At 44.7% G+C, this 27,353-nt stretch overlaps 1 protein-coding gene across 1 annotated transcript in view; it reads left to right on the forward strand.

Moving 5' to 3' along the window:
• AMBRA1 (autophagy and beclin 1 regulator 1) overlaps positions 1-25,752 on the forward strand; it is a 405,622-nt gene extending 379,870 nt beyond the window's left edge. Inside the window, exon 19 of the mRNA XM_054971604.1 lies at positions 23,992-25,752. Coding sequence (XP_054827579.1) covers positions 23,992-24,479 — 488 coding nt within the window. The 3' untranslated portion in view covers positions 24,480-25,752. The remainder of the gene's footprint in view (positions 1-23,991) is intronic.
• The last annotated feature ends 1,601 nt before the right edge of the window (positions 25,753-27,353 follow it).

Here is a 27,353-nt window from a genome sequence, read left to right on the forward strand (position 1 = left end):
TCTGACATATTAACATTCCCCAGCGCAATTTTTTTTGGTGTTAGGTACCATCTGTATATCATCTTACACACATTTTCTTTAATATTCATACACGTTGTAATCTTAATTGTATTCTTCCACAAGTGCTCCCAGGACTCCATCGTTATTTCTTTATGAAAGTTTATTGCCCACTTCACCATCTGTACTTTCACTGTTTCATCCTCAGTGTACCATTTTAGAAGTATCTTATAAATCTTTGAAATTTGTTTCTTGCCTTCTTGTAGCATTACTTCTTCCAATTCTGAGTTTGTAACAATGTATTTCTGCCTTCCTTCTCCCATGACAGTCCAAAATGCCTCTGCAATTAAAGCAGGATTTGCTTTCTCCATCAAACCTAGAACCCACTTGTTTTGTAACAAGCAGCCAACACTCCAGCACAGAGAAAATCATAGTACAGATGAGAAGGGATGCTGTGTTGTGATGGCTACCAACCAATCAGATACTGTGGAGAGGGATTTTCATTAGAGCCACTAGCCTATACCTATGCAAAACAGGACAGGGCCTGAGATCTTTGTGTTCTATTCCCTGGTTAATTATTACATTATGGTGGAAATAATTGTAGAGAATTTGCTGTGTTAATCTGTTGCAGCAAAAGGAGTCTTGTAGGCTAACAGAACTGTTACAAGCAGGGTACCTACTTTATTTACCTCATTTATACTCTGCCTTTCTTCATAATGGCAAGCAAAAGCAGCTTTGTTCCCCTCTCCTCCATTTTACCTCACAATAACCCTGTGAGGTAGGTTAGGTTGAGAATCTGTGAGTGGTCTGAGGTCATCCAGTGAACATCCATGGCAGAATAGGAAATCAGTCCTGGATCGCCCACTCTTGGTCTGAAACTCTAACCAGTATACCACACTAGTTTTTATGGAGTGGCTGCTGTTGAACAGTAACAAGCAGGTGTCCCTGTGACGAGCAAGTTGCCCATGATTGCTCCCAGGCCTGACCCTGATGAGTCCTTCCCCAAAGGCTAAAATAGCTCTGGAAAGAGCCCTGCCCCCTCCCCCTGCCTTTTACTGACAGAATCCATGGCTTGAAGGTTGACAATAATGTTGAGGTTGCTTAGAAACCCTCACAATGGCCACTTCATTTCTTAAATCTACAGGAGTTGCTTCTGTTGTTTTGGGGGGGTTAACCCCATTTTTTTGGTTGGGTTTTGTTTTTTAGATTTCAGATTTTTCTGCAAATCCTGGAGCTAGAAATGTCTGCCTTGTGTGTTCATGATGAGACTGATCTCTGGATTTAAGTATCTACAGATTTAGCAATGTTAAGAATTAGGAATATTGATAAGCAGGGGACCTACAAAGACTTGCAGGGGGCATCTCATTTTCCTCTCCCCCATATCTCCTCTTACTATTTCCTGTGTGCCCCCACAGTTTCTCCCCTTTTCCTGATTCATTTTCTCCTTCCTATCTACCAGCCGAGCTACTTTTATCTGCCCCCTATCTTCAGCTCTCCCTCCTTCCCTTCCTCTGATTTTTCCCAGAAAAATATTGGCCTAGTTGCTTTCCTTGCATCCTCTCTGCTTTTCACCTACCTACCAACCTACTTTTTATCTGCCTCCCATATTCAGCTTTTTCTCCCTAATGGGAACCCAAAGCATCTTACTTCACTCTCCCCGCCTCCATTTTCTCCTCAAAACAACCCTGTGTGGTAGGAGACTCCCAAATCCTAATTCAAAACTCTAACCACTACACTGGCTTGTGTGGGGTGTTTGCTGTTGAATAAGTAGCAAGACACTAGTCCTGGGTGCGTCATGCAAGTCATGTCACACCTGTGATTGCTAGTGGGCCTGACCCCAATGAATCTTCCCTTAAAGGCCAAAACAAACCTGGAAAGGTCCTTGCCCTTTCCCTCTGCCTTTTATTGACAGAAACCTAGGCTTGGATGCTGGCAGTACTGTAGTGGTTGCCTAGATATGGCCATTGATGGCATTTGTTTTTTAAAACTGCAGATGATGCTTCTATCATTTTAGGGATTTTTGACCTCCTCAAGCTTTTTTTTTTTTAAGATTTCAGATTTTTCTGCAAATCGGGGGCTTTTCTCAGCTTTGTAGAACAATCTGTCTATATTCATGTCCTGGAAAAAATATGTAAGTAGGCTCTTACTTACAAAAGTAGGCTCTTACTTACAAAAGTAGGCTCTTACTTACAAAAGCTCATGATGCAATAAATTTGTTAGTCTTAACTGTGCCATAGGGTTCTGTGTGCATGTGTGTTTTTCTACCAGTGACTAAAGCTACCATTTTAGAAATATTTTAGTTGGAAGTACTTCTACTAATGCATTTTGAGGACGGGAGTGGGGGAATAGGCTTCTTCAGGAAAGCAATAGGCTACGTCTGTGGGTCTAGTAATGACAATGAAGATCAGCCCCTTAGTGGAAATGCTAACTTTGGCTTCTCCACATTTCCTGGTCTTTATTAATTGAATCACTCCTGACATGATAAATTACTGAGCAGCCAGTCCTGCTGCTGTGGAATCAGCACCTGCTGTTTTTGTGACTAGGCAACAGACCTAGCCCCTGGAATTCTGCCCTTGCCACAGAATTAATAAAGCAGATGTCTTGAGTGGAAGGGGAAGGGGAAAAGATGAGGAAAATATTGCATATTGTGCTTAAGGGTGCCTGCAAGGCTCAGCCCATAATGGCTGATTGTATGTAGAGGTGGGGTAGAAAAGTAGGAGCACTAGCTGGCAAGCCTGGCTGACTTACCTCCAACAAGCAATTAGTCCAATAAATAACTAAAATTTGAGTATGCAGTTAACTTGTGGCTTAGATGTAACTAATTCATTCAAACGATTTCATTATAATCTGGTGGAAGATTCTGGATCAGGCTGAAGCTCTGTCTTTTGGTGCTACACCTCTGAAGATGCCACTCACAGCTGCTGGCGAAACGTCAGGAACTACAATGCCAAGACCACGGCTATACAGCCCGGAAAACCCACAACAACCATCATTCTCCGGCCATGAAAGCCTTCGACAATACAGGATTTTATTTGTTTACTTACTTGTTTCAATAATAATTCATTTTCATCACATGAGTGGATTATCATGGTGTAATGGTTAGAGTATCAGACTAGGATCTAGAAGACCCAGGTTTGAATCCCTACTCTGCCATGGAAGCTTGTTAGCTGATCTTGGACCACTTACTCTCTTTTACCCTAGCCTACCTCACACAGTAGTTGTTGTGGATAAAATGGAGGATAAAAGACCAATGCTGTAAGTGGCTGTGGGTTCCCATTGGGAAGAAAGCAGGATATAAATACTTAAATAAATAAAACAATGCAATAAGAACAGTGTAATACATAGAACAAACAATATGATAAAATGGATTACAAAATAAAGAGAACAATATAATAATATGGTTAACAAGAAGGTACTTGCTAAACATGGGGGGGTGAATCCCATCCCCCTTCATGTCCACTGTGGCAACCACTTACCAGTCAGTTTTCTCACTGATAGCACTACTCCCCCCCCCCATCCTCATTCTGTCTCCCAGTTGGTCAACAGCAGACCAACCACTCTACATCCAGGCAGGTTGCCTGGCTGAAGTGCTGCCACTGTTTGCCTGGCTCAGCAGCTCCCACATCCACTTCAAGTAATTGGGAGGGCGATAGCAACTCCTCTCTGTTCCACCTGCCTCAACCAGTTGGGGGCAGCTACTCCACCAGCCCACAAAGCTCATAGTGGGGGAGGGGGGAAGCTCCTCTCCACCCATCTGGCTCTCATGTTGGGGGGGGCGCCAGTGGCTCCTCCTCCCACTTAACTCACGTGGTGGCAGTGGCTACTCCTGCCCCTATCCTGGCTGCTGTACCATCCCGTCTTCCTGCCTGCCCTTCTCTTTGCCACTGTACCCACCACTCCCCCTCTCTGACTGTAGCTCAGAGGCTCCAGTGGGTGTGCATGCACAGACAATGCATTTCTATTGAGGGATTTATCCTCCTTCATTTTCCTCCAGGTTTCACATTTTTCTACAAATTTGGGAGGTCCCCTGCGTTTACAGGAAATTTACCTAGACTGCTAATGACCCCATTCCCCAGATATAAGTATTCGCAAATTTAATAGTCAAATTTGCATGTTGACTATTAAATATTTTGATATGTACAATGAACAATGCAATGAAAACTGCCAAAGTTTTTCATAGGTATTAACTACTACCCTATTCATTTGTAGAAATGTCCACTTGAACAATTCCATTGTACACATTCTGGAGATCATTTCACCATGTGGGAGCCACAACAGGGAATGCTTAGATATGGGCAGCTTCTGATCATATCCACTTGAGTGGTGGCTCCTTCAGAAGTCTTTGCTCATTTGAGCAAAGTGACTACAGCAAAGCATATCAGGACAGGTGGTTCTGCAGGTATATGGGTACTAGGCTATGAAGCCCTTTTGTGACAACCAGTACCTTGAAACTATTTAGTTCATCATCAGTCTTCTGTGCAGTCCCACATTGGGACTGCGCATGCACAGGCCTTCCAACTGGAGAAGTTCTCTTGGTTCTTTAAAACTCTGTTAAGGGGCATCTCTCTCATATCACATACACGCCCATTTTCCTGCCTAAATGGGCACTGGACCACTACAGCAGTGCCAGGCTCTCTGGACCAAAAGATACACAGAGCTGGGTGTTGTCATCATATTGGTGATGCCTAACACCAAAACCAGGAATGATCTCTCCCAAGGGCTTTGTATAAATAGCATGCGGTTTAAAATTTAAGTTTTGTGGAACACCATAGAAGAGGTCCTATGCTGACTTCCAAAAGCAATCCTCTGTCTGATCTATAAAGAATAATTTAAACCACTCTAAAGCACATTCCTTAAAACCTCATTCTGTTTCAACAAGATGATGTGGTCTACCGTGTCAGAGCTGTGGCTAGATAATGTCCTTACTCCAGACTACCTTCTGCAATCAGACAACAGTCCATTGTTTCCAAAAGGTTTTTACTGAAGAATTAGTTCATTATAGTCCACTGGCCTGAATACAATATTCAGGATGGTACATATGCATTGTTACCAATGACAGGCAAAGCATGAGGTACAAAGTAATAGATCCCAGCAGGCCCAACCTCCCCCCATAGTTCTCAAAACAATTCCTTTGAAGCTAGTCTTCCAAGGCCGGTTCTTGGTGGAACAGCAGTAGCCAAAACAATCCTTCTCTGTGAGATAGCTGCTTGGGAACCTTGGCACCTGTGAAGAAAGCACTTAAACACTGAAAGGATTAAAATGGAGTCGGTTAGGCAAAGATATACATGAAAGCATTCTGAACCTGACATACCGTATTAAAAACTGCTGCTAAATCCAGTAACAACAAAGAGACACAGCCTTGTATACATTCAAATAGAGATATTTCTAGCCATTGTTGATCATGCCTGCACATGCTTATGCCTTCTCTATACTAGGTGTCTTTATCAAAAGTCTAGACTTCTGTAACCTGGTGTTATCATAATGTTCCGTATGCATCACTTCTGTGTGGATGGCATCCAGTTTCCAGGTTTAATGCTCATGACAATTGTTGATAGGGTCTCCATATGGAGTAATCTCACCCTGATCAATTTGTTTAGAAGTATGATGTTGACTGGAGTAGGTCACAAGGGACTATATCACTCCAGTCTTGGCCCGTTTACATTGGCTTCCGATCTGTTTCTGGGCACAATGCAAGGTGCTGTTTATTTTTAAAGCCCTGTGTTTTGGGACAAGCATACTTGAAGGAACTTCCTACTTACTTACAAATCTGCCCAACTGCTACAGTCATCTTTTGAGGCCCTGCTTTGAGTGCCCCCACCTTCTGAGAATAGGTTGGTGGCAACCCAAGAGAGGACCTTCTCAGTCAGGGAACCAAAACTCTGTAACTCTCCAGAGACACTCACTTGTCTTCTGTTGCCATTTTCCACTTTGGGGTGAAGACATTTTGTTTTGTCTATAATTCCTTCGGTGATCCTCCTCCTTGTCCTGTGCTTTTATTATATATGTGTATTTTATTATACTGTATGTGTATTTTAGCTTAGGTTTTAATTATGCATTTTGTTTGGTTTTAATGGTTTTTAAGATGTATTTGTATTATGTATGTTTAAATCTGGTAGCTGCCTCGGTGGCCCTGATCAGAGGAGAAACGCAGAGTATAAATTTTGTTAATAACAATCTTGCTATATAATTGAGTAAGCATATTTCAGACAACCCACTTTATACCCTGGTGCACCACCAGAGGGCGCTGCCACAGAGGGAAACCTAGGCAAGGAACCATATCCCTCCAGAAAACATGCCATAATGGGAACCCCAGGCCGCAAGCAAGATGGGAGCAGGTGGCAATGCCCGCCCCCTGCCTTAACCTGGCTAGTATTAGGTGCAAAGCACGTGGCAATGCACGCCCCCCCCCCTTTGAACCAGTTGGGATCAGGAGCGGAGAAGTTGGCAATGCCCGCCCCTGCCTTAACTCAGCTGGTATTAGGAGCGGAGCAGGTGACAATGCCCACCCCCACCTTAACCCAGCTGGTAATAGGAGCAGAGCAGATGGCAATGCCTTACCCCCCCCCCCCGTCTTAACCCAGCTGGTATTAGGAGCGGAGGAGGTGGCAATGCCCACCCCCGTTCAGCCAGCTGGGATCAGGAGTGGAGCCTGCCCCCCACCTTAACCCAGCTCGTATTAAGAGTGGAGAAGATGGCATTGCCCATCCTCCACCTTAACTCAGCTGGTATTATGAGTCCCCTGTCTTAATCCAGCTGGTATTTGGAACAGAGCAGGTGGAATTTCCCCTCCCACCATAACACAGCTGTTATTAGGAACAGAGCAGGTGGCAATGCCACCCCGACCTGAACCCAACTGGTATTAGGAGCGGAGCACTTGGCAATGCCCACCCTTCCTTCACCCAGCTGGGATCAGAAACAGAGCAGGTAGCTTTGCCCACCCACTGTCATGGGCTCTGAGTCCTCAGAGGATGAAGACCTCAGGGAGGACGACAGGGGAGAGAGTATGCCAAGCCCCTCCAGAGTCAGCCGCTTGGAAGACCAGCAGGGAGGGGAACAGCAGGAACCCTTGCCAGAGCAGGCTGAGGAATCCAGGGCAGACTCAGAGACAGAGGCTGTTCCACTACCTGCACCAGCAGTTGAGACCAGGGCAACATCCCCACCAAGCTCCCCTGAGCCTGAAAGGCAGCGTAGGGTGCGGCAGGGTCTTGCTGCACAGGAAAGGAGACAAAGTGCAAGGTTTCAGGCACTCAAACAGCGGTGTAGTGACCTTGAGGCTTAACAGGATGCAGCACTGCCCTGGAGGTGATTGCTCTTAAGCCAGGATGCCCTCATTGCAGACGCACCTGCGCACAGACCTGCCCGGTTCTACTGCGACCCCGCTCTGCTCTGACTGCTCTCTTGGCTCCGACCTTTGAATTCGGCTCCCTGGACTACGCTCCCTGCTTGCTCCCCGGGCGGCTTGGTTATACTCCGGACCCTTAGAGAAGCTTGAGGCAGACTCCCCGCCTGCATTCCAGCACACCCACTGCCTTAACGCAGCAGGTATTAGGAGCAGAGCATGTGGCAATGCCCACCCCCACCTTAACCCAGCTGGGATCAGGAGCAGAGCAGGTGACAATACCCACCCCCCTTCACCCACCTGGGAACAGGAGCAGATCAGATGGCAATGCCTGCCCTCCTTCACCCAACTGGGATCAGGAGTGGAGCAGGTGGCAATGCCCCCCTGCCTTAACCCAGCTGGTATTAGGAGTGGAGCAGTGGCAATGCCCTCCCCTTCTTTAATCCAACTGGTATTAGTGGCGGAGCAGATGGCAATGCCCACCCCCCACCATCACCCATTTGGGATGGGGGGTAGAGCAGGTGGCAATGCCCACCTCACACCTTCACCTGGCTGGGATCAGGCACAGAGCAGGAGGCAATGCCCTTCTTCCCTTCACCCAGCCAGAATAAGAAGCAGAGCAGGTTGCAATGCCCACCCTCTTCAACCTACCAGAATAAGCCACTGAGCAGGCGGCAATGCCCACCCTGTCTTCACCCTGCGGGGTCAGGAGCCAAGCATGCAGCAGTGCCTGCCTCCCCTTCAACATGCCAGAGTCAGGAGCAGAAGAAACCACACAATACCAGGACACCACTATAACGAATGTACATATATTCCTGTCCACATGTAAAAGTGCAAAGTGCGATGTGTTCAAATATACAATACAGAAATACACAGTATAATCATATACAGCACATACGTTATTCAAACAAGTCTTTACAGTCCGTATAGTTCCTTGCTTTCATTTAAAGTGCAACATGCAAAAAAATTTTATATGGAAGCCCATGGAGAGAATCGTGGAAGATGTTATAACATTCCCAGTCTCAACATTCAAGATTTGTCCAACAACGCCGACGGGGATGTGCAGGCAATTGTCATTAACCCGTTTCGTGAGAGAACTCACTTCATCTTGGGCATACAAAAATTCAGACTGGATACACTGTAAGTGTAAAATAAAATGAATTACACAGCCAAAATAAATCACAATTAGCAATATGTACACAATACAATAACTTACAATACACAATACAATACTTACAGAAAATTGCAAGAACCAAACTAATTCTCTGGGGGCTTAAGAAGAAGGTGGTGTTAACGGACTCATGATTGAATAAACAGCAACTGTGTATATAACTCAATTTGGGGCCGAATCAATCAATGTACTAACTAGAGCCAGCTGGAGGGTACTGAGTCATGAAACAACTTGCAGCCCAAGTTGCCAATTTTCATAGAAAGCAAGAGTACATGATCTCCATATTGAGTCCATACGGTGTCAAAGTATTAAGTTGAAAAATCCACTTGGATTCCAACCGCATAAGTAATTTACCTATATCCCCTGTATGAGGGCAATCCAAATGTTCAATGACTGAAACCCTGAAATCATGGTATAGGTGATTACACTGTTGAAAATGTCCAACCAGGGGTGCTTCTATCACTCCATTCCTAATCCTCGATAGATGCTCCTGAATTCATATCCTAGGGGGCGGGTGGTACTACCTATATAGAGCAAGGGACACTGGCATTGGATATTGTAAACTACATTCGTTGATTTGCAATTTGTGAATTTGTTGCTGGGAACGGAACGGGTCGTTATTATCCGGTCCAGTCCCACCATATGCCCACACACATTGCAATTGCCACAAGCATGATGGCCTTTGGGCATAGTAGTGCGCGGAGAGGTTGCAGAATATTCGGACCTGATCACGATGTCCCGAATGGACCTGGTCCGTCTGAAACCAACCGCCAGTCACAAGGCACAACCACGAACGTCAGATAAAAGATGCCAATGCTGCCTAATAATGGAGGTGATTCTGGGGGCTAAAGGAGTATAGTCCAGTCCCCATTTGATCCTGTCATCCAAACTCCTCACTCTGGGGGTCAACAGACTATCCCTTTCCAATACATCTGAACGTGCACTCGCCCTCTCAATAACCTGTCTGGGGTAGCCCCTCGCTGCAAAGTTCTCCCCCAGCTCCCTGCGTCCAATCTTGTAAAAATATGGGTTAGTAGAGTTGTGCTTTATCCTCAGGAATTGGCCCAAGGGAATGTTATCCCGCAAATTTCGTGGATGAAATGACCGGTAGTGAAGATAGAAACAGCGGTCCGTGTGTTTCTTAAAGGGACGCACCGCCAATCTGTTGTTTTTTTCTCTGTAGATGGTCACGTCTAGATAGTCTATACTATCAGTACTACCAGTCCACGTGAACTGAATTGCCGGATGCCAAGAATTGAACCAATTGCCCAATTCCTCAGCACACCCTTCTTGTCTTAGGACAAGAGTCAGGAGCAGAGCAGGTGGCAATGCCTGTACCCCGTTCACCCAGCTGGGATCAGGAGCAGAGCAGATAGTAAAGTCTGCAGCCCTCCTTCACCTGTCAGAATCAGGCACGGAGCAGGAGGCAATGCCTGTCCCCCCCCCTTCACCCCGCAGGGAGCAGGTGGCAATGCCCACCCCCGTTCATCCAGCTGGGATCAGGCTCGGAGCAGGTGGCAATGCCCACCACCCCTTCACATGGCCGAGATCACTCAGATCAGGCGTGGAGCAGATGACAGTGCCCACCCCCTCCTTCACCAGCTGGAATCAATGACGGAGAAGTGAATGCCAGCCTGCCTGCCCTCCCCTTTCTAGAGCCCGTTGTATTTTTTTCCCTACAACGGGCTTTGTTGCTAGTAATATAATATTATTTAGGGTAAGATATAGCTATTGAGATCGTAGCAGCTTCTCTTTGGGCTCTTGCATTAATTGTTGTTTTGCTGGTTTTCTCAGAAGGAGATAAACCAAAAAGTATTCTTCAGGGAGCTGCCTTAAACTTGATAGCATAAGTTTTAAAAATGATCTCTATGCTCAACTTTTTGAAAAGTTTTCTTCCTATCCTTGGAAAAAAAGCAGGTGTGTCGACAGGCCCTATGGAATAGAGACAAACCTTTGTGAAACTGAGGGTAGCAGACAGGAGACTTTGGCCCATAGCCAATCTCAATCCCATGTGAATGCCTGTGTTGATTTGAAAGCAGCAGCTGCATTCAGTCAAGTTCCAGAGAGGTAACAAAATGTGGGGAAAGTGTAGGCAGTTGACAGTTTGTGATCTGACTCTTGGAGGGAGCAAACATATAAGGAGATTCTAACTCCAGGATATAGCAGACTTGGTAGTTTACAGTGCAATCCTAAGAAGAATTACTCCAGTCTAAACTCATTGACTTCAATGTCAATATAGAATTATGGATATACTTACTTTGTTTAAATTAGTAATTTTTTGCCATGTGCACTTTTCTGCTATTTTGATAAGTATTTTATTTATGGTAAGATCCTGTATGTGATATCTTAAATTTATTCAATGTTAAGGGAAGAGAGCTTCATTGGTTGGATACATTATTTTATGTGTTTATGTTCAATGTGATATCATGGAATGTTAAGGGCATGAGAGATGCTACCAAATGAAAAAAGTTATCTCCAAATTGAAAAATCTCAATGTTGACATGGCTTTTTTACAAGAAACTCATATAATGTCAAATAATAAAAACAAGTTGTGAGAGATTGTGTTGGAGAGGTATATGTTACAGATACATCTACTCAATCAAAGGTGTAGTTATATTAATACGTAAACGTGTCTCTTTTCAGGTTCAAGAAGTATTAACAGACCCAAAGGGTTGCTTTATTATTTTGGTAGTGAACAGCTTTGGTTCTGTTATGGTTATGATTTATGTATACGGCCCAATGTGGGGTCTCCAGATGTTTCATCAGCATTTCAGTAACCTGGTAGATTTTTAGATATGATTATTTGTTAATGAGGGGACATTTCAATGAAATACTAAATACAGGTTTAGATCAAAGTTCACTGGTGAGATCTACACTTAAAGCCTATATGGTTGAACTAGGTTTGATTGATCCTTGGCATATGTTACAGAGATGATACCGAAGGATAGAGACAATACCTTTATTTCTTCTGTACATCATAACTATTTTCGATTACCTTTTGATGCTCAACGATGAAATGATAGCTTAACTTGCAGAGTATTTTAATATTAACCAAGGAACTGTGAATACTCGTGCTGTTGAATGGGAAACTTGTAAAGCTTTTATCAGAGTCAGGATTATTGCATATGTATCTCACAAGAAGAAGCTTAGAGAAAGGGAAGAAATGAACACGAAAAATAAATTGAAATATTTGTTAACTCAGTTTGCTACATCTTCCAATCCAAATCTCTATTGAGAATTGCAAAAGCTTAAATATGAGTTGAATAATATATTGTCAGTGAAAGCAGAACATGCTTTGACGTGCTTGCACCAGTCATTGGAAACGAGGAGAATGATCTGGTAGATTATTGGGCCATTGTTTAAGGCAACGAAATAACAAGAATTTACCCGAAGCAGGAAAAGAATCCAAAATACCCCTAAACCCGAAGCAGCAAGCCACTTTGGGATTAGGGCATTTCAGCCGCTTCGGTATGCTCCATAAAAATTCGGAGCACACAGAAGATCATAGCAGGAGCTGTCGGCTTTTTCACCTGATGGGAGGGGGGAAGAGGGAACTCCCTCTTCCTTCATTCCATTGGGTGAAAAAGCCAGCCTGAAAACTTTCAGAGCTCAAGGCAGCACTGAAAAGCCCTGCTCTGAGCTTTGAAAAACTCCAAGCTGGCTATTTCACCCAATGGGAGGGAACTCCCTCTGCCTCCCTCCCATTGGATGAAATAGCCAGCGTTGGTCTGAGCTTGGAAATTATACAAGCTAGCTATTTATCCAGGCTAGCCAGAGGGAGCTCCCTCTGCCTCCCTCCCATTGGATGAAATAGCCAGCTTGGAGTTTTTCAAAACTCAGAGCAGCGCTGAAAAGCCCTGCTCTGAGCTTTGAAAAAGTCCAAGTCGGCTATTTCATCCAATGGGAGGGAGCGCCCTCTGCCTACCTCCCATTGGATTAAATAGCTAGCCTGGATAATTTCCAACCTCAGACCAACGCTGGCTATTTCATCCAATGGGAAGGAGGCAGAGGGAGCTCCCTCCCATTGGATGAAATAGCTGGCTTGGACTTTTTCAAAGCTCAGAGCAAGGCTTTTCAGTGTTGCTATGAGCTTTGAAAATATCCAGGCTGGCTATTTCATCCAATGGGAGGGAGGCAGATGGAGCTCCCTCCCATTGGGTGAAATAGCCAGCTTGGACTTTTTCAAAGCTCAGAGCAGGGCTTTTCAGCGCTGCTCTGAGCTTTGAAAGAGTATCCAGGCTGCCTGTTTTCCTCCCATTGGATGAAATAGCCAGCTTGGAGGTTTCAAAGCTCACAGCAGGGATTTTCAGCACTGCTCTGAGCTTTCAAAATATCCAGGCTGGCTATTTCATCCAATGAGAGGGAGACAGGGAGCTCCCTCCCATTGCGTAAAATAGCCGGCTTGGAGTTTTTCAAAGCTCAGAGCAGAGCTTTTCATCCAATGGGAGGGAGGCAGAGGGAGCTCTCACCCCTTGGGTGAAAAAGACAAGGGCATTTCCCTTGCCCTTGGATCAGCTGTTTGGCAGGGATTTCTCCACCAAACAGCCGATCCCGATTTAAATGCTCCTTTCCCTGCTGCTTTGCAGGGACAAGGAAAGGGGCATTCAAACTCTTGACCCAAAGCTTCCCAAAGCAATATGAATTGCTTGGGGAAGCTTTGATTCGGAGTTTCCGAATTGAGCCCAGTGTGCTGGGCCTGATTTGGAAGTCCCGAATCTTTGCAAATCGGGTCCGATTCAGGTATTTTTCCCGAATTGGAAACCCAAATTGCACACCCCTAAATGTAATACATACTACCTTAACTGAAATAAATTTGCAGCTTTAAAAGTTTTATTTTAAATTATATAGTAAGGGGAAAGAACCATCAGAAGAGGATGGAAACATTTTTCTCACCTTAATCTTCCATATTTAGATATTGCTCAGCAACAGCTACTTGTTGAGCCATTGCATATAGATGAAATTAAGGCTGTGATAATGAATATGAGCACTGGTAAATCTCCAGGATCAGAAGGGTTCCCTATTTAATGGTATAAAATCTTTTCAGATTTTTTAATTCCAAAATTAAATCAGTTGTACAATGATATTTTTGAATCTGGTGTATTGCCAGCATAACTGCAGGATGTTTATATTACTGTCATTCCAAAGCCATGTAAAGACCACACTCAATATGCAATTTTGACGTATTTCTTTTATGAATGTGGACACTAAGATATTAACGGCCATTCTCCTGTGGTCTGGAGTGGGGCAGTCGTCACTAGTGGGTAGCTCCTCCTCCTTCTCTTTCTCAGGGCCGGCAAACTTGCGATCCTTTGGGGGAGGGGCTCCCAAGCTTCCTCAGTTTTTTCCGGCCCTGCTCAGCAGGCAGATGCAAGTTTTGTGCTCTCTGGAGCAGCGATCCTTGAAAGAACAGCTTTTGCCGGCGCGGGGTTGCTGGGGGTAAAGGAAGGCCTAGTCCTCCACCCCCCTCCCTCCCTCCGCATTTAACAACAAGAGGCGAGCGCAGAGCCGACGAACCTAGCCAGCTAGGTCCCGGCTGCTGCTAAGAGACCCAGGGGAAAGCGGCAGGAGTCGGAGCCGCAGCAGCACAGCTGTAAGGAAGCCTGGAGGCTCCAAAACGGCGGGGACTCTGCTAATTGCGCCAAAAGGACTCGTGAGTAAAATGGCCCCGAGGAGATGTTTTTGGCACCTCGGGGAAGCGGGGGGGGGGAATGGATTGGAGGGCTGGTGGATCGGCAGGAGCTTAAAGCAGCCCTAGTTTTTTACAGAGGGTCGGAGCAAGCCGTTAGTAAACGGCGTGGGCCCCAGATCATGTTTTTTGATTGTGGACCTAGTTTGTGCAAGGGAAAATAACACCGGCCTCCCTGAGTCTTCCAACCACAGGGTTCGGAGGGGGGATGGAACTATGGCCAGACCCTAATTTGCGCCCACGCTTGCTTTCACTTTAGGCTGCAAGATTTTGGCAGGAATGGCGTTTCAGGCTGGCACAAGTGAGAAACAAGCAGGGGAGTCAGACATTAATAGCATGGACTCCCTGGAGAGTGCAAGTCAGCAACACCCTAACCAAGGGGGCAATGCAGGGATCGGTGACCCTGACCTTGCAGGTCCAGAGGCTAAAGCAAATATTTTAGCATGGCTTCAAACAGAGATTAAAAGAGGCATTGATAACGCAGTTAAGGACTTAAAGGCAGCCTCTCAGGGAAAAGGCAAACAGAAATCCAGCGCCTCTAAGGGGAAAAGGAAACTGGAACCTAATTCCCAAACTGAAACAAAAAAGAGAAAACTAAAGGAATGGATGATAGAGGACTCCAGTGAGTCAGATGAGTCTCAGGGGAGTTCTGTACAGTCGCCCCACTCATCAGGAAGCGAGGAAGGGGAGTTGTCAGAGGAAGAAGAGATAGACTTAAATCAAATGCAACCTAGGCTTTTTCCTCAGGACATGTACTCCAAGTTACTTGCTAAAGTGCTAAGAACCCTGGAAATCTCACCACCAGTGACAGGGTAGACAGAGACAGAACCTGTTTACCCGCAAGGCGTGGCGAGGGCACTCCCAAAAATGGGTCCCAAACACTCAGGGGTTCCCTTGCCTGCAATCTTCCATGACACCCAGAGGATGGAGTGGGATAACCCTGCAAAGCCGAAACTCTACCAATCTGTTTTTCACAAGTTCTACTCCCTAGGTCCAGATGATGCAAAAAAGATCAAGCTCCTGGTGGTGGATGATCCAGTCACCAGCCTGGCAACCACATCAGTTCTCCCTATGGACGCGGAAGGCATGCCTAGGGACCCCTCAGACAAGAAAATTGAGCAGCCCCTACACAGGAACTTCGAAGCTTCAGCAGCTTCGCTGAGATCCTCAGCTACTGGTTCCTTGTTTGCGAGAGTGGCATATACGTGGGCATCAGACCTGGCAGCGGCTGGTAGGGAAGTTCCAAAAGAAGTCAAGAATGAAGTTGAGAAGATAGCGTTGGTGGCAGCCTTTGCAGCGGATGCCACCCTGGATTCCTTTCAGATGTCCTCTAGGGCCATGGGTTTCAACGTGGCAGCTCGGAGGAACACATGGCTGAGGAACTGGGACGTGGATCCCCAGGCACGCAGTAAGGTTGCAGCGATTCCATATTCCGGGGACAAGCTTTTTGGAGAGGCGCTGGACAGGTTCCTGGTGGAGAACGCTGAAAAGAAGAAGGTGCTCCCATCAAAGAAGAGAGACACAAAGTACAAAGGAAGGCAGTCCTTTCGTGATCTCAAAAGACTGGCCAGACAGCAGTCCGACAGGCCGTTCAAGAACCGTTGGCAAACCAAGCATAGATCGGACAGCAGACCCTTCGCCTTCAGGAAATCATCCTTCCAACCTAAAGGGCGGAAGAAAGCCAGCCAAGCATGACTATCCGCACAGAGGGACAACAGAACCAGTAGGAGGTCACCTTCAAGCCTTTGCGCCCCGATGGAGACAAACCGTGTCAGACCAATGGGTACTGGAAACAGTATCCAGGGGCTATTCCTTGGAATTCGAGAAGGCGCCACGCAGGCGCTTCACCCAGCTGTTTCGGAATCATTCCCGACGGAAACACCTGGAGATAAAAGGAGCCATCAAGCACTTGTTACAGATCAGAGCAATAGAACCGGTGCCAAGACTTTGCAGAAAACAGGGTGTGTACTCAGTCTTCTTCACTCTCCTGAAGAAGAACGGGGAGATCAGGGCCATCTTAGATCTCAAATGGCTGAACCTCCACATCAAGTCCAGGAAGTTCAAGATGGAAACGATGAAGTCCACCACATCAGCCATTCAACATGGGGACTTCCTCGCGTCCATAGATCTATCGGAGGCCTACTTACACATCCCTATTCGCACGGGTCACAGGAAATACCTACGCTTTGCATACGACGGGGAGCACTACCAATACAGAGCCCTCCCCTTCGGCCTGAAGTCATCGCCGAGAGTCTTCACCAAAGTGCTTATCACTCTAGTGGCCTTCCTCAGAGTACAAGGAGTAGCCCTGTCCCCGTACATGGACGACATCTTAATAAAGGCCCCATCCCCCCAATCAGCGGAGGAGGCGGTAGCAACGATGATCGGTTGCCTGGAGGAACACGGATTTATCATAAACCAACAGAAGAGTTTGCTCTCACCGAAGCGAAGAATTGTCCACTTGGGAATGATTGTGGACACAGTGCTGGACAAGACCTACGTATCCCTGGAAAGACGACAAAAGATTCTCTCGCTGATACGGGATCTCCAATCACGGAAGTCGGTGGAGATCTTGCAGCTGGCCAAATTACAGGGCGTGATGGTGTCCTGCCAGGATGCTCTACAATGGGCCAGATTCCATACCAGACCACTACAGAAGTTCCTGCGCCCTTACCAGAGGTCCATAGCCTAGCGGTCGCAGGTAACAGTGAGGGTTCCCCAATCGCTTTCCAGGGAACTGGACTGGTGGCTGGCACCGAACAGATTCACCAAGGGCTCCCCTCTCAGGGAGCCGAACAGAATGACAATCATAACGGACGCCAGCCTAAAGGGATGGGGAGCCCACACCGGCGACCGGATAGCCCAGGGGCAATGGATACAAAGCGAAAGAGAGGCCAGCATAAACCTCCTAGAACTCAAGGCCATAAGAAACGGGCTACTGGAGTTCGCAGACGTCATATGGAACAGGCACGTCATGGTAAAAACGGACAATATGACGGCAAAGGCCTACATCAACAGGCAAGGAGGCACCAGATCCAAGCTTCTGGGGGAAGTGGCGGACGAGATCTTCCTCTGGGCAGAGAAGAACATCAAATCGATAAAGGCAAGCCACATAGCGGGTCAACAGAACTCGGTGGCGGACTGGCTAAGCAGAAACAAAGTGGACCAGTCAGAATGGACACTGAACAGCCAGGTGTTCTTGTTGATATGCCAAAGGTTCGGCACTCCAGAGGTGGACCTATTCGCTACTCTTGCCAACAGAAAGGTTCCGCACTTCTTCTCCAGATTCAGGGAACCGGAGGCGAGGGGGGTGGATGCACTGAGTCAGGATTGGCCTCGAACACTCCTCTATGCCTTTCCTCCAACCAAAATTATACCCAAGGTGCTGCAGAAAATTCTGGAACAGAGGGCGAACATTATCCTGGTTACACCGTTCTGGCCAAGGAGACCGTGGTTCCAGGACCTCATGAGGATGTCTTGTGCGGAACCATGGACCATGCCATCCAGGGAGGATCTGCTGACCCAAGGGGAGATCAGACATCCGAACCCATTGTCCCTAAAGCTGACAGCTTGAACATCGACAGCTCAGGGAACTAGGATACCCGGAAACGGTAATCGCCACAATGCTGGCTTCACGGAAGAGTTCCACCAATAAAAGCTACAGTAAGACATGGAAATGGTTCACGGACTGGTGCAACCGAAGGGGTAGAGATCCCGTGTCAACGTCAGTGAAGCAGATTCTCTCCTTCCTGGAAGATGGACTGGAAAAGGGCCTGAGCACCAGCACCCTTAAACGACAGGTGGTGGCACTTTCAGCAATTAAAGGGTCTAAGACTGGGACATCTCTGACTTCGCATCCTCATGTCAAGAGGTTCCTGAGGGGAGCCATGCTGCTGAACCCACCCCAGGTTCACCGCTTTCCAACTTGGAACCTCAACGTGGTGCTGAAGGCACTCACCAAAGAACCTTTCGAACCGATGGCGACCTGTTCCTTAAAGATCTTGACCCTCAAAACGATCTTCCTAGTGGGCCTGACCTCAGCCAGGAGGGTGTCTGAGATAGGGGCTCTATCAGTAAACAGGGAGTTATGTATATTTCACCAAGATAAGGTAGTCTTGAGGACGGATCCGACCTTCATTCCTAAAGTTAATTCGTCCTTCCACAGGGGGGAAGATATTGTTCTGCCCTCATTCTGTGCCAACCCCAAGAACGATAGACAGAGGGAATGGCACAAATTAGATGTGAAAAGAGCCCTAAGCTTTTACTTAGACAGGACTAAATCGATTCGCAAAGGAGAACATATGTTCATCTCCTTCAAACGCAGCTCCATGGGCAAGAAGGTCTCACTATCAACACTGAGTAGATGGATAAGGGAGTGCATTGTGTTAGCCTATAAATCTCGGAGCCTTCCCCCACCAGAGGGAATCAAGGCCCACTCCCTTAGAGGAGCAGCGACATCAGCGGCCTATAGCGCCTTCCCCTCCTTAGACAGGATCTGTAAGGCAGCAACATGGAAGTCAGTACATACATTTACTAAACACTACAGGGTAGATCAGCTGGCTTCCGCAGAGAAAGGAACTGAGGAAGCGTGGGAGCCCCTCCCCCGAAGGATCGCAAGTTTGCCGGCCCTGCGAAAGAGAAGGAGGAGGGGCTACCCACTAGTGACGACTGCCCCACTCCAAGACCACTGAGAAAGGAAGCTTCACGGTAAGTGAATACAAATCTTCCATTCTTGCTAACAGAGTTCAAAAGGTTATTAGAACCTTGGTACATGTAGACCAGATAGGATTTATACAAAATAGGCAAGGATCTGATAATCTTAGATTGGTCACTGCTCAAGTTGCTATTCTTTCACTTGATGCTGAAAAAGTATTTGACAAAATATACTGGCAATTTATTTTCTCTATATTGATTAAATTTGGATTCCCTTTTGAATTTTTAAATGGATTAGAATTCTGTATTCATTCCCTAAATCTAGGGTACTGACCACTGATAATTTTCCAATACCATTTCTTCTTGAAAGAGGTACTAGGGAAGGTCATCCTCTTTGTCCTCCCATCTTTGATCTATCTTTGGAAGCTCTAGCGAGTGCTATTAAACAAAGTAATAATATACGTGGTTTATACATAATCCATTAGAATTTAAAATTATTTTATATGCAGATGATCTTTTATTATTAATTTCAGAACCTCAGTCTTCTGATCCTGAATTAATTTGGTTAATAATTTGATCTGTTTGGTTATTCAATTAATTGAACAAAATCAGAAATGATTCTGTTGGAAGACAATATATAACAGTGTGTAATTACTGATGGACATTTTCAATGGTTCCCACATGTTATTAATTATCTTGGAATATTGAGGACATGATTTCATTAAATTTTAATAAACTAGATATATCCTTGGATTTGGATAGAGGGCCAACCCTAAAGCTGTCACTATGGGGTAAAGTAAATACACTCAAAATGAATATTGTACCTCGAATTATATTTTATACCTCAAATATTATACCTTGAATTATATATTTTATGGGTGCAACCCCTTCCTATATACCTTGTAGATAAATTCATAAAATTAATGCTTTGTTTTAGAAATTTATGTGAGGTTCAACACCACCCAGGATTTCTTTAAAAGGGATGCTACTTTCAATTAATGAAGAAGTATTTGGTCTTCCAGGCCTTAGTTATTACTATCAGGCATATTTGTTAGCATGCACAAATTATTGGGATCCCTCTCCTCACTTAGAGTATCTATCCTGGGCTCTTTTGGAGGCCTCTTTTTTGGAACCACTTTTTAAGTGGAATGCATTAGGGTCTACCTATGTTAAAATGGGTTTTGTTCCTCCAACGATTTCTGCAGCTAGAGAAACATGGCACATAATATTACAACAATATCAATTTGACCTGTTCTCACATGATAAACTAACTTTATGGTCATATCCCAATTTAAAAATTGGGAAGAAATCTGTCTTATGGCAGATAAGGGAATTTTTATTTTAGATCAATCAATAGGTAATGATGATGGTTTCTTGGCATTTTTCCAACTGAGGTCTAAATATGATTTGCCAACTTCTGCCGAATGGCAATATTTTCAGTTGCATCATTTGTTGATGTCGAAATATGGACACCATATGGTCCAGCAGCTTTGAGTGCTTCAGAATCTCTCCCACTTTTGGAGATTCTTATTGAATCAATATAGAAAGTGAAATCTACAATATTTGTATGTAAGTATCTGAGGTTGTTTATTAAATATGATACACAGAATCTTAGAGATGAATGGAATAACAATCTGGAGCGTCCAATTTTGTTAAAGCAATGGGATAAGGCCTTAAGCCATAAACCTGTTGCTACTATGGATCTTAAGTTGTGATTTATTCAGCAAAAAATTATGTTTAGAGTATATTGGACACCAAAGCATCTTTTTATTAAAGGTAAAAAGATCTAAATGCATAGTATCTATCTGTTGGCAGTGAAAATAACAAAACACACCTCTTAAGCATATGCTTTGGTCCTATTTAGTCATTCAGCTTTTTGGGGAGGAAGTTATTAGTCATATTAATTTTGTGTTAGAAAACTCATTTATTTTTGAGGATGTTAATATACTGTCAAACTACTTGCCTGTCTTGTCTGTCTCTTGGAATCTGATGGTCAGTGGAAATGGACCCTTTGTACCCTTACAGTTGCTAAAAGACTTATACTTCAACATTGAAAAGACAAAAGTCCACCTTCTGTAAATCACTGGATTGAAGACCTTATAAACTTACCAACATTTGAATGTATTATGAGTAGAAGAAACTGCACATGGACTTATATTTAAATACTTGGAAAACGTTTTTAGATCCCTATGTATAGATTTGCCAATATAGTGTTTTTGTAGCTAGCTCTGTTTTTTTTCTTTTTCTCTCTTGTTTGCTTTTTTATTTTTTTATGTTTTTGCACTAATAAAAAAAGTTTAATTTTTTAAAAACAATAGAAAAAGAGGGAGTTTGCCTGTAAAATGTTTATCAAGACTGTGGGAGTCTCACTGAAATTAATTGTCTGGAGGGGAAGTCACTGGATATTTCCTGACTGGTGAATTAACACTTAAGGTTTTTGCAAGCTATTGAGTTAATTTGTACATAAAGCTTTCTGATACAGTAACCTGTGAAGTAGAAAATACTTTGGCCCAGGCTATAATGTTACTTTTAATTTTGTAACCTATCAGGTCTGTCTCTATTAAAGTACCTGAACTATTCTAGGAAAAAGAATAAAACACTACTATTTTTTTATCCTGCCTCAAGAATCACAGTGTCCTGAAGAAAAATAAAACTTACATCACAATAGGGAACCGATTTTCTTTGTCTCATAAATCTGTTATGACACCAGAGAAAGCCTGGAAAATAACCAGCTGTGTTCTTACCTGTGATATGCCCCACTGATTTCCTCTAATGGCATTCCCGCTTACCCTCTAGGACAGTATTTTAGAAGCTCAGTGCAGGGCAAGGGCATTTAAGGCACAAGAAAAGTGTGTGTTAACTTTGTTTTGAGATCTATGGGGATCCAGAGAGTCTGGGACATCAGAACAGGAAGCCTCTTTCCTATTAACTAATGTTTGTTGGCAGTGTAGCATCTACATTTTACCTTCTTAGGTTTTTGTCGTTATTTTTATGTGTTTTGGTGCTTCGTGCTTTGGAAAGTATTGATTAAGAGACTGTAAAAAGGCATGGGACAAACTTGGAGGGAATCTTTTCTTTTGCCCAAGTACCTCACCAGAACTCTTGTATAGTCTTGGCTTCCATATTCTGCTTTTCACATGCATCCATAAATAACTTTTATATTTTTGTACTGAGATACTGTACTAAATAACCCCAAGCAACACTCAAGTCCTCACCTGTGTTAAGGATTAATTCATTTTACTTCCCATTCAGTGTTGGCCTCTTAACTTCCATCTTTCTCATGCTCAGCTTAGTTTGCCTGTTGCTTGGGAAGCACATGACCATTCCTGTTTTGCAGACAGTCTTGATGACTCTGCAAAGGCTGGAAGGAAGATTTATATCTTTAATAAGGATCAGGTAGCCTGTAGCTGCTGTATCCCTCCATGGAGCAATTTGGCACCTTCCATTGAATAAGGAGCTATCCTTCAGCAGTCTACATGTAAGAATGTGAGAAATGGCTAATTGCTGATCATTCAATGAGGCTGCTTCAATGAGCTATTTTTTTAGGTATGATTATTCCTTCGGGCACTGGGTTCTCCATACAGAGTTATATCTGATAAGAGTCTAAATGTAGACAATACTTTCCCCACAGTCTGAAAGGAAAGGGGGAGGGTATATGCTTGCTAAACAAGCAGAACTCATAAATATGCTTTCTCTGTCTGCTTTACGGAGTGTGGACCAAATGCATTCTTTGCTTGTGGACAAGATGACAACTCCATTCATGGTGCTCCTGATTTGCTTCCCCTCTGATCATGTTCATCACGCCCTTTTTACTTCTTGGGCAAGATGGGGAAGTTCCTTTTATTTCACTGTTGTATTGGTGGGTAGGGTAAATTGGTTTTGCGTCCTTAAAGCCTACATTAAAAAAGTAGTTGGTGTCCCCTGAAACTAGCCCTGAGTGACAGCCTTCCTAACCAAACTGGTGCCTGTCTTTCTAACAGTAATTCTTCAGTCTTTGCCCATTTCAAGATGTAAGGCAACCAAAGCTGGGGAAGAGAAAAGGAAACAGTTATAAGTTTCAACTAAGAGCTGATCTTGGCATGGATAGTTTGTTTTGACTGTTTGGTATGAAACTTCTAAGTTGGTAGGACAGTATGGGTTGATGAATATAAGAGAGGCATGTGAGGGAAGATCTGCTAAAAGTGCTATCTGTAGTAAAAAAAGTCCATAGAAAAAAGCTAGCCTTTTTATCAGTGAGAGTAGTGTACAGCAGTCTTGTAGATGAGAACATAGTTTTAACAATCAGCTACTCCGGTGTAATGATTCCTACAGAACCCTAGTGCCAGTGGTACAGTGTGCCATCCCTCTGTGATAGGAAAGGGGAAGACTGCTTTGGTGGGACCTCTCAGAGTGGGGCGAAATGAGTGGTGGGAGGAGCACACAGCTACCAAAGATTCTTTTTGTAGCTAAGCACTAGTGATTTCACTGACAATACCATTAGTACCTGTGACCTGAGTTTAACCATGTTCCAGAGCTAGAACAGAGGAGTAGAAGCCCGACACAAAAGACCTGTTGGTGGGCAGGACCACTTCATGGTGAGTGTAAGGGACTGAATGTTTGAATGCTGCACTCCATGTAGAGTACTCCCCCCCCCACCACACAAATCTACCATGTCAGGGAGAATGGGTTTTTTTGTGATGAAATACCCACCTACCCACCCCCCGCCCCGCCAGTTTGAAATAGTCCATTCCAGCAACAGGTACACCTGCAAAGGGGTTCTGTTTCTCTGTTTTAGCTGTCACGCACAGGAATTTTCTCCATGTACAAAGCAGAGTGCCCAGAAAGTGATTCCTGAAGAATAGTACTGCCTGAAGGAAGATGCATAGAATTCATGCAACAAGTAGTAGATGTATTTACTGTGCAAAAACTGCTGTTGTTGTATAGACGTGTCAAACTAGGGAAGGAGATATTCCGGCCGTGAAAGCCTTCAACAATACATCGAAGGAGATATTGTTTGTGAAAGGTGATATTGTTTGTGGCACCCTCTGTAAGCAGCTGGTGCTCCTCATCCTATTTTCTCTTTTATTGTTACTTGTGTCATGATCATTTTTCATGCCTGAGATTTCTGCCTTGTACACTAGACTCTTCATTGTTGCTCTCTTCCAGGTGGTCCAGAATACGGGGCTACTGGAGAGGATTCCCTGACCAGGATCCAGAGATTGATGGCTGAGGGTGGCATGACTGCTGTGGTCCAGAGGGAGCAGAGCACTACCATGGCATCCATGGGCGGTTTTGGCAACAACATAATTGTGAGTCACCGAATCCACCGCAGTTCTCAGACCGGTACTGAATCAACTGGAGCAGATGGCAGCTCAGCCCAGCCATCCACTTCACAGGAGCTGGTAACTGAGCTGGAGGGACGGACACTTTCTGAGTCCATGCAGGTGACAGAGCGTGGCTCAAGCCCACGGACCTCCTCTGACGATGTTGAGGGAGAAGAAGCTAGTGGCCAGAGGTTGTTGGAGCAGGCTCAGTCCTCAATGGACACTGAGGGACCAATTGAGTACAGCGACCTAACTAATAACAACCATCTTCCTGACAATACCAACTTCTATAGTAATGATAGCATCAGTGGAGAATCTCGGAACAGGTAGAGATGAATTATATGCTGGTGCTACCCTTGTACTGCTAAGCAGAGACTTGTACCTCACAGATGGCCAGGAACTGAAGGGGTAGGGGGATTCTGGCTCCGACCAGATGCTGGTAATTTCGAGGGCATTGTTTTACAGGGGTGGGAAATGAGACCATCAGTTGTATAGGAAGACTCTTGAAGAGGTTTTATTCTGTGTCTTAGCTTCCTGCATCCATTTTGCTGCACATTTTCTACAATAGCTGTAATAAACCTTGATATTCAGCTGAGCCTTATGTAAATTTCTCAGCTCACTGGCTACTGGAACCCATTAAGCTTTGCCCTAACCCTGCAGTGCTTTTAATGTTATTCTTTGTTTGGGTTTTTTATTTTTAATAATGATTTCTCCTCTTTTGACCTACCAACTGATTGGATAAAGAGGGCTGTAGTCTCCTCCCTTGGAGTCCTACAACCTTATTCAGTGTGTACATTTCTTTAAGTGCTACTGTGGAGGGGCTTTGCACCCCAGCTCTGCTACAAGCCAGATTTACCTTCCAGCCAGAGTTCCAGTCCCATGCTGTCTGCTAATAAGAGCTAGGTGGCTCTTCAGATGTGCAGCCTTTGAGTGGTTTGAGAGATTGCAGGCTGGCTAAGGCAAAGCAGTTTTCTCTAGGACTCTGTTCCACTCTTCTTTCCAGCCCAGAACTGGAGGTAGGAGAGCTGTGCTTGGGCTTCACCATCCCTTCATGCTCAGGAACCTCTCAGGAGTGAGCCTTTTGTTTAAGAGTATCTACTTTGTATGCAAGCAGGACCTTCTAAGGGTCTGCTGTGGGTGGGGCAACACATAGTTGCAAAGCATGTGGGTAGGGTGGGAACCATTCCCCAATAAAGATGGCACTTATTGAGAAATTGCCCGGGGCTTTAGCACCTATTGCTGTGCCAATAGCAACATATGGTAATTCAACCTGGTGAGGTTTGGCAGGATCATGGTGCCACAGCCAGGCTGCACTTTCCAATTTGGGGTAGGGGTGGGGAGGGGAGGGGGGTTAGCTCCATGTCAGAGCGTGAGGTATGTGTCTGTGATGTAAGGTGTTGCATGTGAAACTTTGACCTTGTACATGTAGTTTTTAGTGGAGAAATCAAGGCTCTGACATTTTTGTTTCTAGTCTAAAATGTGATTTTCCTTTTCGTTTGTAACTCTCCATCCCAGTGAGCTTGTAGCAGGAAGGTAGGGGGAGAGTGTGTGCTAATGAGGGAAACACCAAAGATCAACGTCATTAAAATATGACAAACCCTTCTTTGGTCTCCTGTCTTCTCTTGTGCAAAAGGAAAGGGGCTAAACTTTGTTTGAAAAATGTATTTGTATTGAGATCCTTTCCCTGCTCATGTTTTGCTGTTCATTGGAGCACACTCTGTGGAGGCAAGCGGGAGGACACTTTCATCTAAGCCTGGAAACATCTTCATTGTCCATTCCATCAACACGGGGCAGGGGGGGGGAGACCCTTAACCTGTTCAGCTCTGCACATAAACCATGTGGTCTTTTCTAATAAGGAATAGAGTTTATCAGTCTGTGGTGAGAAATGGGGGGAAGAGGGAGGGAATTAACCAGTAACGCTGCTGATGTGCTCTGATCTGTGTGAGAAATTGTTGCACAGCACCTGCAAGAGCCTGCACCCCTCCCCGCCCCCCGCAGCTCCTGTGGCTTCTTAGCACCTTGAGTGCATGACAGTAAATAAAGCCCATTGTTAAGCAGCTCTTATGCTCGCAGTCAGAAGAGTCTGTTAGAGAACATTAAGCAAGCATTTCCTTAAATCACAGCATGGAAATGAACTTTAAATCAAATCAGTTGGCTGCCAGGCCTCATCAGAGTGTTAATGAAGCACTGAAATCTGCCCTGTGCCAGTTGTACTTACTGAGCTGACAGGAGCTTCAGTCAGATAATGGAATTGCCATCTATAGCTTCTCATGATATCCTGTGGCTGCCTTGGAACCAGGCTAGCAAGGAAATAAGCTAATGCCCCAAATCAAGAAATGTTTCAGTGTGCTGCAGGTAAGGAGGCATGGATCTGAGAGAGAGATCAGTTTTGCATGAGCTCCATTTTTTGGAACTAAGTGAGGTATTATAGCATGATGCTGAAAAGCCAGATGTTTTCTGAAGTCTTCCAAAGAGCTTGCAGAAAATCACCAGCCAAAAGAAGTCATAATTGCTTTATATTATCACTGATGACCACCTACAAAGTTGAAGGTCCTAATATAAAACAAGATTTAAAAAAATTCTTTAGAGACATTTAACCTCTCAAGTTTATTTTTCTCTGATGTCTAAGCAGGAGTTTTGCAGACTATTCCAAGACTTGACTTTTCATAGTAAGCCAGTGGCTTACAAATTCTGGGTTCAGATCACTTAGCCCCCCAGAAATTGTCATGGGAATGTGACTACCAAGTCAGCAAAAAAATCACAAAATGAAAAACAGTTTTTAAAAGACCATTGGGTGATCCCCATACTGTAAAACATAGGAGTTCCAGTGATATGTCAACAATTTCCTCCATTGTTTCATCCCACTAAAATCACAGGAATCCTCTCAAAGTGATGCTCAAGCATACACAGACTTTGTGGATTGATTTCTACTCATAAAGCATGACTTTCTTGCCTCCCATGGGGCATTTTTGGCTGTAGTAAGAGGGGGAAGGTGAAAAAGTTGCTCTGTGGGTAGAAATCAGTCTGTCTCCGGATATGCTTTTGTGGATCCAAGCCGCTGGTTAATAACATAAGTTGTTAAGTGCAATTCTCATTTTATTAGGCCCTCTTCACGTGCATAGTCTGCAGCACCGGAACCACTTCAGTGCAATGCTTCAGGGACATGTATATAACCACAAGTATGGAGTTGACCAGATGGGGTTT

Source organism: Eublepharis macularius, chromosome 2 (genome assembly GCF_028583425.1).
Source record: "Eublepharis macularius isolate TG4126 chromosome 2, MPM_Emac_v1.0, whole genome shotgun sequence".
Lineage (NCBI taxonomy): Eukaryota > Metazoa > Chordata > Lepidosauria > Squamata > Eublepharidae > Eublepharis > Eublepharis macularius.